This window comes from Neofelis nebulosa, chromosome 10 (assembly GCF_028018385.1).
Source record: "Neofelis nebulosa isolate mNeoNeb1 chromosome 10, mNeoNeb1.pri, whole genome shotgun sequence".
NCBI lineage: Eukaryota > Metazoa > Chordata > Mammalia > Carnivora > Felidae > Neofelis > Neofelis nebulosa.
This window is the reverse complement of record NC_080791.1, coordinates 107,048,082-107,061,170: the sequence shown is the minus strand read 5'-3', so window position 1 is coordinate 107,061,170 and position 13,089 is coordinate 107,048,082. Positions and strand designations below refer to the sequence as shown.

The 13,089-nt window shown below is 41.7% G+C and overlaps 1 protein-coding gene and 1 long non-coding RNA gene across 3 annotated transcripts in view; one reads left to right on the top strand and one right to left on the bottom strand.

Annotated features, from left to right (window-relative positions):
• ATL3 (atlastin GTPase 3) overlaps positions 1–13,089 on the top strand; it is a 49,645-nt gene that overhangs the window by 1,017 nt on the left and 35,539 nt on the right. For both annotated transcript variants that reach the window (XM_058689391.1, XM_058689390.1), the window contains exons 2-3: positions 11,906–12,120; positions 12,261–12,404. In XM_058689391.1, coding sequence (XP_058545374.1) covers positions 11,914–12,120; positions 12,261–12,404 — 351 coding nt within the window. In that variant the 5' untranslated portion in view covers positions 11,906–11,913. The remainder of the gene's footprint in view (positions 1–11,905; positions 12,121–12,260; positions 12,405–13,089) is intronic.
• Positions 84–2,964, bottom strand: LOC131488059 (uncharacterized). The gene is made up of 2 exons (XR_009250063.1): positions 2,880–2,964; positions 84–268 (listed from the first exon to the last, which is right to left on the bottom strand). It is a non-coding gene; the product is annotated as an uncharacterized LOC131488059 (long non-coding RNA).

Here is a 13,089-nt window from a genome sequence, read left to right as displayed (position 1 = left end):
GCCCGGGATCCGGGGGCCCAGGGAGCGGGAAGGTAGATGGTCTAGGGTCAGCCTTTGGCAAGGCGCCGGCGGACCCCGAAGTGTCTTGGAGTTGGAAGCTTTATTTTCGTGCTAACGACCTCGAGGCGCTGACAAGTATTAGGAGCGTGGATTTTAACATCGCCCTTCTTTCCATGAACGAGATCAAAGAATGTGGCCTGAATTGGTCTTTAGGAAGTTCTTCTAGGACGTTAGGCACCGTACGTTGTGCCGAGGCGTTCCCGAAGACCTAACAAAGAGCAAAAGTATTAATCAAATAGAGACCGTAGGTTGAAGGATAGATACTTCATCTGTCATTTTACCCAGCTTTGTTCTTGGCTTGTGCGTCAACTGAAATCGCCTAAAGTTTTACTCGAGAAACCTAGAAGCAAAAAAAAAAAAAAAAAAAAAAAAAAAGAACATTGTTTGGAGAATCTTAAATCCGAGCCCTCGAATCTGAGTGCGAAGTTGGGTGCAGTGTTTTGTGAAAGGGAGAAAAGAACTAACGGACCCCAGAACGTCACTTCACATTTTGGCCTGCCTTTGGAGAAGCAAAACCTACGTGGTTTTAATCTGTGTCAGGTGTTCAGTGTTGCAGTGAACTGAAGTTCAAATTAGTGCTTTTTTCGACTTTGTACCAAACTAGCCTTGTAGGCTAGAAATCCCTGTTTCTGCTTTTATCACCTGTATAGGAAACGCTTGGATGCAACGGATCTCTGTAATAAAAGAAATAACACTAGTGCAGCACGTTGTTTTTTTAGCTACCGTTTACTAGCTCATTGGGATAATCGTGAAATTAAGGAAAATAACGATAGGGGATAAATGTGTGTACTGGCATAATTTTCTTAGCGTTCACTAAATAGGACTTGTTTCTTTTTTTTTTTTAATTTTTTTTTTTTTTTAACGTTTATTTACTTTTGAGACAGAGGGAGACAGAGCATGAACCGGGGAGGGTCAGAGAGAGAGAGGGAGACACAGAATCCGAAACAGGCTCCAGGCTCTGAGCTGTCCGCACAGAGCCCGACGCGGGGCTCGAACTCACGAACTGTGAGATCATGACCTGAGCCGAAGTTGGACGCTCAACCGACTGAGCCACCCAGGCGCCCCAACAGAACTTGTTTCGAATGGGCTTTTTAAAATTGATTCTGCGTTGCAGCACGTGTGTTTTTCATTCTTCTGATTTCTAAATCTTAGAAAAAAGTTTAAATGCACACTCATTATTTAAAATGAGGTAATAGAGAATTGTAAGAAGCAAGAGATCAGTATAAAGTTGTCTGACCTCCCCAAATCCCCAGTGCTAGGTCATTTAACAGTTTGGTTAGTATCCTTTTAAGATTCCTATGAAGCACCTGGGTTGTGTGAACTTGTTTGAGAACCTAGAACTCTTCGTTCTAGGAAGAGTTAATGCTGTAATTTGCTAGGTCTCTACAAACAAAATTAAAATTTGCCTATAATGACTAGGCATGCCTGTTAAGTTTCTCTGGCCTTGTGAACTGAGAAATTGTTCACGTAACACAGATGCGTTTTAAAGTTAATCTGAATTTGAAAACATTTCCCCGAGTTATCTGAAGTTTTAGGAATATATTGTCTAAAAACATGGCAGGGGAAGGGGAAAGTGAGGGGAAAGCTTTTGTTTAAAAGAAAAAAAAAAGCTTTAGTCACTGTAGAGCTGACTATCTCAGTTCTGCTGCACATTAGAAAAACCTGTGGTGTTTAAAACCTGACGATGTGTGGGACCCACTGATTCTGATTTACTTCATCCAGGGGCCAGCCAACAGTTAACCCCAAGTAATTCTAATTTGTGTACTAATATATACTAAAATTTCCCTGTAGGTGGTTGCTTCCATTTGAATTGATTTGTTACTTTATGGGAACTATAATTTGTAATGTCAATATGCGTTAAAAAAAATTTTTTTTTAATGTTTATTTTTGAGAGACAGAGCTGGGGAGGGACAGAGAGAGAAGGAGACACAGAATCTGAAGTAGGCTCAGGCTCTGAGCTGTCAGCCCAGACCCCGATGTGGGGCTTGAACTCAACCTCGCAGTCATGACCTGAAGCGAAGTCAGACACTTAACCGACTGAGCCACCCAGGTGTCCCCGTAATATCAGTATTTGTATTGAGAAGTTGATGCTCTTTGCAAATTTGTAAAAAATACTTTTTAGTAGCATGTATTTTGATAGAACTCGATATATTTCACAGCTAAAGTCTATTACAAGTTAGGAAATAGACTTTACTGGTGTAGTAGGTGAAAAAACTGTTTTTATGTCTTGACAAGGCATCCAAGTCAAATATTGCCAATTAAGAAAGCATTATTCAGTTGGAACACAGACAACTAAAACCTTCAGGTAACCAAATTGATTTTGGTGATTTCTTATTTTTAGGGAAGAGTCAAATAGGATGAATATTGAACTCATTCTATTCAAAAAATGTTTTTTTTCTATAATATAGCCTGGCGTCATTTTTAGATTTCAGCCTGGTCTCTGCATTTCTGAATCTTCAGTACTGTTTGGTCATAGTTATCTTTATAAGTTCATAAAGCACTACAAAACTGACCAGGAAAATACGGTTTTGTTCAGCATTCTGTGCTAAAGTACACAGATTTTTTTTTTTTTTTTTATGGCAGATGAATTGAGAAAAAATCCCTCTTAAGCCCTTGAATTGATTACAATGTAAATTTCCCCCAGTGTTCTCTTTTGTTTCCTGTAAGTAGTATTTTCACTGAGACAACTTAAAAAAATATGTGTATCTACTTACTGCCTTAAGACAGGATAGAATATAGTATATAAAAGCTCTCCCCAACCATGAGCAAATGGAACCACAGCCAGCAGTTGGAGTTGGCAGAGGTCTTAGTGTACTTACCCTCACATACGATGATGTGTTTTCTCTGGCCTTGTCTGAATTAGGAACTTTAAAGACTGCCAGCGAGAACAAGGCATGAAATGATATGCCTCTGTTTTTGGGTGTGTTGCTCTTGCCCTTTATTAACTGTGTTTCAAAAGGAGAGTGGAAAACTCCGGTCATAACTTTACCCTGAGTCATACACTATACTTAGTAGAAATGTTTCCGAAACTGAAGTTAATTTGCTTTTTGGAACTCTCTAAGCAGGTAAAGATGAGCACTGAGGCTGGCTCTACTCTAGTGGTTCTTAACCCAGGGTGATCATGCCCCGGTGGGACATTTAGCAATTTCTGGAAACATTTTTGGGTCTTACAATCAGGGGATAGCATTACTGGTATCTAGTGAGTGGAGGCCAGAGTTGCTGCTAGATATCCTGCAATGAATGGGGTAGCTTCCCACAGTAGAGAGTTATCTGGCCCCGAATACCAGTAATGCCCAGGTTGAATAACCCTGGTCTACACCGTCGAATTGATCAACTAAATTCTGTATGAATTTTCTGAAGTGGCAGTTGCAACTGCTTCCAGTTAACTAGTTTCATTGAATTTATCCCCGTTCAGGTGTGTTTTCAAATATTTGAGGGGAATTTAAACTTTTTTTCCTACGATGCTTTTTTAAGTTTATTTTGAGAGAGCAAGCGAGCGCACAATGGGGAGGGGCAGAGAGAGAGAGAGAGAGGGAGAGAGAGAATCCCAAGCAGGCTCTGCACTGTCAGTGCACCAGCCTGACGGGCTCGATCTCGCCAACCAGATCATGACCTGAGCCGAAATCAGAAGTCGGATGCTTAACCGACTGACTGGGCCACCCAGGTGCCCCCCGATAATGCTTTTCTGATAGAATTTATTTGTGAGAAGTTATGTTTTCCATAGACCTGAAAAGCCCAGTTATGATTCAGTAGTCTCACCTATTTTTAATTTAGCCTGTGGAACTACGTTTTAAAAAGTCTTTTAAACATTCAAAGTTAGGTCGTTCTAGGAAGGGTTAATGCTGTAATTTGCTAGGTCTCTACAAATGCTTCCCTGTGATAATTTGTTCCACCTGTTAAGTCTTTCAACTTTCTACTTGGGTTGTCTGCCTTTGCCATTTTGGTGCAGAGCTAAGTGTATTGAATGCAGTTATCACAGAGATTATTTGAACAGGTGTATATAGACCTGTTGGTGAGTCCGGATTAAGGTGTGTTGTGCCAAAAGTAAAGGATAAATCAGTACTTTAAAAGTAATTAGAAAAAAGATTGTAGCTTCCACACAAACTGTTAAAAGACTTGAATTATCCAGATATTTTCAGCATTTCCTACATACCTGAAGTGATGGCTGTTTCAGTATTACTATGAGCTATTACAGCAATAATCAGAATTGGCAGTATGAAAGAGCATTTGTCCTACACGCTTTTTTTTGAACATAGGTTTTAAGTTCATTTATATGTATATGGATGACAGATGTGACTATGGTCAGGCCACCTCTCTATATGTGTACAAAAATGTCTCTGTTATTCATATAAACACAATACAGCCTTAGCTCTTCATATAAATGAACATTAACTGTTCATATAAGTGAGCATTACTGTTGTGTCAGAGTAGATTTATAGATCTTGGGGAAGAATTGCTTCACTAAAGGGAGAAGGCATGTAAGGTTGCCACTTAAAAGTTTTTCTACTACTGTTCCTGGAGGTTGGATCTCTAGAGTTTAAGATTCCTGAGAAGTGGGAGTAATTTCATTGCAATTAGGGGGAATCCCAATCCCCACCCCGAAAAAAAACCCCTCAAAACAAAACCCCAAACCTCGAAAGCTTTCGTGTGAATCCTTAGCAAGTTGCTTTAATGTTTTTATCGTTATAAATTTTGATCTGTTCTCTAGCTAATCCCGTATAATTTAAATTACGCCAAGGGATGAATGGGTTACCTAGCAAGTTTGGCCAATTTAAATATCCAGGGAATTTTCAATTGTTAAAGAGTCATTGAATTTTGGAGCTAGAAAATCACTTCACCTAACTGCCTGGTTTTGTAGAGGAAACCGAGACACAGAGAAGTAAAATGATTTACTCATGCTGTTAAGAGTCATTGCAAAACTGGGCCCCAGTTGTTGGGGAAGACCTTTCTCCTGTACATTCTGCCTCACTAGAGTAACAACCTTTGCTAAAAGAGGAGCTTGAGTCATAGGAGGAAATGATAGGATTTGGGGATATAGTGTAAAGGAAGATAGAGTCGGGAGGTGTAGAGGTTGAGAGGTAGAGATTTCAGAGAAGTGGAATAATTGAGAGGATTCATTTTGATGACACTACAAGTAGACTTATGAAATGTTAGTACTGGAAGGGTTTCTAGAGGTTGAATCTTGACTCATTTCACAGTTGAGACCGAAGACTAGACATGCCCAGAATGACACAGGTTGTTAGTGGTAGGACTGGAACAGGAACTCGTCTCTTGACTCCTACACCCGTATATTTCTACATATTACTTCTGAGAGTGAGGTGATGGTGGAATATCCAGGCGAATCCGTCCCTTAGGCAGTTTCACATTTGGACCTGAATGCAGGTTAGGAATTAATGAAGTTGCATCACCAAAATAGAGGGTATAGCGAAATTACAAGAATAAAGAGCTCATTGAGGGAGCGAATGAGAACCACAGGACTGAAGCAGAGTGCTGGTGTAACTCACAGGAGGCCAAAGAGAAAAAGAAGCAGCTGAAGGAGATGGTAAAGAGATTGGGTGGGAGCTAGGAATGGGCACTGTCTCTGAGTCCAAAGGTTTTCAGAAGTTCTAGAACCAAGTGGCAGTTGTGTTGTCTGTCACACAGTTGAATGAGAATCAAGAAAGGGCCATTGGATTTGGCAAGAGGTCATTGATAAACCTGAGAATAGTTTCAACAGGGAGATTGAGAGGAAAGTCAGATTGCAAAGTGATGAGAAGGGAGTGGGTAAATGGATGAAGACATACCTTCAAGGAGTTTGGCGGTGAAAGGAGACTGCAAGAGGGAAGAGAAGAAACTGATTTTTGTTAAGATACTTGACATGTACTATTGGGGTTAATGTGCACAATACTAGGAAACTTCTTCCTTTTAGATACTGGGACTGAATGTGACAGTTTCCCTACTTCCCAGAAGCTCCCAGCTGGGTAATAAGTCATGATCACAAATGCTAGTGTTATAATGAGTGGAATAATAGTAGGTATGAGGTTTTATTGGAAATAGGAAAGTGGGACCACTTTATTGAGTTCCTAATATGTGTTAGACTCTGCTTTGAAATGAGTATTCAATTTGTAAATAAATGGAGCTACAAGTGGTAAGAAATTTATCCATAGTCACATTGAGACTAGGTGGTGGGGTTTATTCAGTTATTCCACAAGTATTTATTGGGTGTCCGCTAGGTGTGGGCCTTGTTCTGGGATCTTGGGGGATCTAACATTGAACAAAAGAGACAAAAATTCCTGCCCTCATGGAGCTTACATTCTAGAGGGGAGAGAAAGAAAGATTCAAGCCCTGCCCTCTGGATTCCAGAGCCTGTTTTCTTTTTAGTATATCAGGTAAAGTGATAGGCTCTGAGAGTCTGGGCTGGAAGGGATCAGGACAGAGGGAGGGTGAATGTGAGCGCCGAAGGATAATCGTTTGCCTGGAGTCAGGGGGGAGCTTGCATTTCAGGAGGTGGGAACAAATGGTTGAGTAGGTTGTACATTGGAAATTTTGGAATCCAGGCAGGACAGGACCTGAATCCTAAGTTTCTTCCAGTAGAAAGACCAGTGAATGTAAATCTGCCTGGGAAGATGAGGGGAGTAAGGAATTAGAGGAACCAAGGCAGTGGGGAGAACCGTGAACAACTTTGGCTTAGAGGATGGAGATTTAGCTTTGAGCCATCAGTCCATAAAGTGTTTTGATAGCCCCTTGTGTAGTTGCTGTCGTGATGTGTTTTTGTGCTGTAACGAAGGTCAGCCCTAATGGATGAGGTCCTATCATTAAAGTAACCCTTGGGGACGGTGCCTAACTGGCAAGAAAGATTGGAGGTGGTATGGCCTAAGCTAGGGTTTTGATGAAGGGATCTTAAGGGATCAGGGAGCCTGAGATATGCAGATAAATCAGCAAAGGGCAGTTATTTTTTTATTTAAAAAATTTATTTTTGTAGTTTTATTTAACTAATCTCTACACCCCACGTAGGGCTCAAACTCACGACTCCGAGATGAGTCACGTGCTCCTCCGATTGAACCAACCTGGTGCCTCTTTTTAAAAAAATTTTTTTGGGGGGGGTACCTGGCTGATTCAGTCAGAGGAACATGTGATTCTACACCCACGTGGGGTGTAGAGATTACTTAAGTAAATAAAATCTTTAATTTTTTTTTAAGACAAAAAGGACATTTATATAACATCTGGAAAGGTGTGAGTAGAAATAAAGTTTTTACTTGGAAGATCAATGATACTGTCTCTTTGTCTTAGGAAGTGAGAGAGAAAGATGATGTGGAACTCTGTTTAAATTGAATTATTGGTGGTGTGTACAGTTCAAAATGATTTTTCCCTTAAGTGGAACCAAACCAAAGGAACAAGATCTTTTTTTTTTTTTTTTTTTTTTTTTTTTTTTTGAGACAGAGAGAGACAGAGCATGAACGGGGGAGGAGCAGAGAGAGAGGGAGACACAGAATCGGAAGCAGGCTCCGGGCCATCAGCCCAGAGCCCGACGCGGGGCTCGAACTCACGGACCGCGAGATCGTGACCTGAGCTGAACTCGGACGCTTAACCGACTGAGCCACCCAGGCGCCCCAACAAGATCTTTTTATTTTTTTTCAACGTTTTTTTTTTTTAAATTTTTTTATTTTTTTTGGGACAGAGAGAGACAGAGCATGAACGGGGGAGGGTCAGAGAGAGAGGGAGACACAGAATCGGAAACAGGCTCCAGGCTCCGAGCCATCAGCCCAGAGCCCGACGCGGGGCTCGAACTCACGGACCGCGAGATCGTGACCTGGCTGAAGTCGGACGCTTAACCGACTGCGCCACCCAGGCGCCCCAACAAGATCTTTTTAAATCCAGTGTGCCCAGTAAACTGTTGTGAAGAGAAATGCAAGCTCACCCTGGGTCCTCCAACTAAACATAGCCCGATTCTCCTCCTTTTCATTGGGCTGTAGGCGGAAAGAGGAAGAAATGAATGACGGTCTTACCGCCTTTGTTCTCCCAACTGGCCTTCTCCGTAGTCTTCATCTTCCCTTGAAGCACAGTTCGTTGTGCACAACTGCATACGTTCTGGTCATCGGTTTATGCCATCTTGTCTGTAGCCCCAGGAGCCTTGCCTCCTGTGCCTGGTGCTCTGACAAAACCATCTGCATCCTCGGGGTCGTAGCTTTCAACCGTATTCCAGAACATACGGCTCATTGTTGTTACAGTCGTTTATTGTGGGCCTGCTGTGTGTCAGTACGGCCACATTGCTCAGCACACTTTAATGGTGGAATAGATGAAATTGAAAGAGCCAGCCTCATGAACTTAATTGCGAAGTCCCCCGGGACTGTTGCACGGGTTCCTGGGTTTGGCTGTATCTGAGAGAGCCTTCCAGTAAGTTTCATTCATTCATTCACGCATTCATTCACATAACAGCGAGCCAGCATGGCTTCTGCCGCATGAAGCCCTAGGCCCTACCTCTCTTGTTGCTCCAGTGCTCCTGGGTGTTGCCCTCATGTGCCTGGTGCGGGATGACTCCCTCCCGCTGATGCATCCAGCTAGCAGGAAAGGGGGAAGTTGTTATATGGTTTCCAGTCAGAACTTAGGCACACGGTGATGGCCCTGCTACGGGATTGGGTTGAAAACGTTTTTCTTTCCGGCAGTGTTATGCCCAGCGAAAAATTTGTTGCCATAGCAGGAGGGGAAAATGAATGTTGGGGGAGCGACCAGCCATCTCAGGGACCTCGTTTGGAACTGCTCTGAGTATTGCACAGTACTTAACACTGTGGCTTATCCATAAGGTCCGAATAAATTGTTCTCGTTAGTTCTTTTATATGAAAGATTGAAGGTCCTTAGTTCCTGGATTCACCTGCTATTGTGGCAATAAAAGGAACTGTGAGAGAATATTCACAGAAATGTTTCCTTTTAGGGGCGCCTGGGTGGCGCAGTCGGTTAAGCGTCCGACTTCAGCCAGGTCACGATCTCGCGGTCCGTGAGTTCGAGCCCCGCGTCAGGCTCTGGGCTGATGGCTCGGAGCCTGGAGCCTGTTTCCGATTCTGTGTCTCCCTCTCTCTCTGCCCCTGCCCCGTTCATGCTTTGTCTCTCTCTGTCCCAAAAATAAATAAAAAACGTTGAAAAAAAAGAAATGTTTCCTTTTATCCAGGCAGTAAAGGGAAAGAAAAATATTCCTATACATTTATCACAATGATACCATGACAGTTCTTGTGTATTTATAACTTGTTTTCCAGTAGTCTGCCAAAAATTAAAAAGTGGCAAGACCCTTTTGTTGCTGACATTTTAAATATAAAAAGTGATCAGCAGTTTCTTTAGCTTAAAGGGTGCAGTATGGCAGTCATGCTGTTTGTTGACTTTGCCTGCTGTGATCACGCAACCTTCAGTCCTTCCCAGACAAAAGTAACTTGGGAACCATATTTGTGATTTTGGCCATATCTGCTTACCTGTACAATGCTTTACTTAATATTTATCTTTCAATTTACTTTATTAAATTTTTTTAATGTTTACTTATTTTTGAAAGAGAGAGAGAGAGAGAGAGAGAGAGCATGAGCAAGGGAGGGGCAGAGAAGGAGACACAGAATCTGAAGCAGGCTCCAGTGTCTGAGCTGTCAGCATAGAGCCCCATGTGGGACTCGAACCCATGTGAAATCATGACCTGAGCGGAAGTCAGATGCTCAGCTGACTGAGCCACCCAGGTGCCTCTCAATTTACTTTAAGTTGATTCCCCTTTTAAACTTGCCATCCTTCTAAGCAATAGTCCGTTAAAACATGGTTTTGTTTCCTAATACACATTAAAATACATAATTATTAGAATAAAAATTGTCCTTTTAACTACATGGAAACATCTCCTTTAATGCCTGTGGCACATACTCACATTTAGGGAAATAGTGCTTTGCTTCATCCTTAAGCTACGCTTGTAGCTTTTTGTAAACTTTCCATAAATCCATAGCTACTCAGTGGCTCGGAATTTCTTTCTTGTTTTAAAATTAAGTTTTTTTGTTCATTTTTGAGAGAGAAAGTGCAAGCAGGGGAGGGGCAGAGAGAGGGAGAGAGAATCCCACGCAGGCTCTGTGCTGTCAGCGCAGAGCCTGACACGGGGCTTGAAGCCACGAATCGTGAGACCATGACTGGAGCCAAAGTCAGACGCTTAACCAACTGAGCCACCCAGGGGCCCCGGCTCTGAATTTCAAAGAATTAATATCTTTGTGCATTCAACTGTGTCAGGGAAACTACTAGTTAGTGCTTAATTTTGAGCTAAAGAATTAATTGCCCCTAAAATGTTGACTAGGTTATTAAGAGTGCTCTGCAAGTCCTAGCCCCTAAACATCCTTTCAGGCTTCTCTCCAGAACTTGTTGGGCAAGATGTTTAGCTTTTGTAAGCTCTAGTATCCTTATATTAATTAATTAATTAATTAATTAATTAAATTTACATCCAAATTAGTTAGCATATAGTGCAACAATGATTTCAGGAGTAGATTCCTTAATGCCCTTTACCCATTTAGCCCATCCCCCCTCCCACAACCCCTCCAGTAACCCTCTGTTTGTTCTCCATATTTATGACTCTTATGCTTTGTCCCCCTTCCTGTCTTTATATTATTTTTGCTTCCCTTCCCTTATGCTCATCTGTTTCGTCTCTTAAATTCCTCATATGAGTGAAGTCATAAGATATTTGTCTTTCTTTGACTAATTTCACTTAGCATAATACCCTCCAGTTCCATCCACGTAGTTGCAAATGGCAAGATTTCATTCTTTTTGATTGCCGAGTAATACTCCGTTGTATCTGTATACCACATCTTCTTTATCCATTCATCCATCGGTGGACATTTGGGCTCTTTCCATACCTTGGCTATTGTCGATAGTGCTGCTATAAACATGGGGGTGCATGTGCCCCTTTGAAACAGCACACCCGTATCCCTTGGATAAATACCTAGCAGTGCCATTGCTGGGTCATAGGGTAGTTCTTTTTTTAGTTTTTTGAGGAACCTCCATCCTGTTTTCCAGAGTGGCTGTACCAGCTTGCATTCCCACCTAGTATCCTTGTTTTTAAATACAGGGTGGTATTATTTACCTCATAGGATTGTTCTGAGGATTAAATTAAATGTATGTAAAAGGCTTAGCAGTGGCGGGCATCCTTTCTACTGTTGATGGACATTTGGATTGTTTCTGGTTTTGGACTATTTTGAATAAAGCTGATGTGAATGAACATTCTTGTATTTCTGTCTTTTGGTAGACATAAGCATTTATTTCTCTTACATACCTAGGAGTAGAATTGCTAGATTATGTCTAGTTTTAATAGATATTGCCAAGAAGATTTCCAGAGTGGTTATATTCTCATCAGAATGTGTGTGAATATTCCCGTTGTACCATATCCTCTCCCACAGTTGATATTGTCCGTCTTTTAAATTTTAGCCTTTCAGATGGACAGGTGATGGTATCTCATTATGGTTTTAATTTATGTTTTCTTTGATAAGTAATGGTATGGAACCACCTCTTTATAGGATTATTGACCATTTGGATATCCTCTTTTCATGAAGTGCCTTTTGCTTATTACTGTTTTAAAAATTGGAATATTTGTCCTTTTCTTATGGATTTCTGTATTCATTCTGGATGTGAGTTTTTGGATACAGGTATTGTGAATATTTTCTCCTAGCCTGTGGCTTTCATATTTACTTAATGATGTCTTTTAATGAGCAAAAATTCTTAATTTTATCATGGAGTCTAATTTGTCATTTTTTTTCTTTTATGGTTAGTGCTTTTGTGTTGTTTAAGAAGGTCTTGCTTTTCCCATGTTCAAAAATACAAATTTTAAAAAAAGATTTGAAACTTAATATTTTTCTCTCCAACAATCTAGGTGATGCCATGGAGACTGGAAAGCCTGGTCCAGTGCAGGTTGTTTTGGTTCAGAAAGACCAGCATTCCTTTGAGCTAGAAGAGAAAGCTTTGGCCAGCATTCTCTTGCAGGACCACATCCGAGACCTTGATGTGGTGGTGGTGTCCGTGGCTGGTGCCTTCCGGAAGGGCAAATCCTTCTTTCTGGACTTCATGCTACGATACTTGTATTTCCAGGTAAGTGAGAATTATTTCATCTCAGGTTAGAAAATGAGACTTTTGTGTCCTAAAGAGCAAGATAAGCTCGTGGATTATCCTTGATGTGCAAAATTACTCAAAATTTAAGATTTAATGGATATTACTTATTTCTCCTGTAGAAGGAAGGTGGCCGTTCAAATTGGTTGGGTGACTCAGAAGAACCGTTAACAGGATTTTCATGGAGAGGGGGCTCTGACCCAGAAACCACTGGGATTCAGATCTGGAGTGAAGTTTTCACCGTGGAGAAGCCAGGTGGGAAGAAGGTAAGGAAGAACAGACTTTTAAATGAACAAAAACAACAAAATGGGAACTTTAGTGTGTACTCTGATAATTCAGTTAAAAATAATATTTATCCAGGGGCATCTGGGTGGCTCAGTCGGTTGAGCGTCTGACTTCAGCTCAGGTCATGGTCTCATGGTTCATGAGTTCAAGCCCACATCGGGCTCGCTGCTGTCAGCCTGTAGACACAGAGCCCGCTTCGGATCCTCTGTCTCTCTTTCTCTCTCTCTGTTCCTGCCCCACCCACGCATTCTCTCAAAAATAAACATTAAAAAAAAAAAGAATAAAAAGGTTTGTTAAATGGTACCAGAGTAGTATTTAATCTAGACCTATTTACTCCTCACCACCCAGTACTCTTCTGAGTACTCTAGAATTATGTCTGGCTGAGGGAACACGCCTGTTCTTGGCTGTCTGTGAGCACGGGGTACTGTTCCCTCTGAACCTTTTGGATGGTTGTTTCTCGAGCCTCAGGTAGTGTCCTCATGCACACGTGCTTGTAAGTACTCAGCTGAACTCTTGACGTGGACCCTCTGCAGATCCCTGGGGTTTGTTGTATCTCTCTCTGCCTGGGAATTCCAGCTTTCTTGGTCTCCCTGACTCTCAGCTGTGTCTCTTCAACTCAGGGAATCTGTCGGGTTCTGCCTGGGTTTCCCTTGCCCGAGCCTTGGC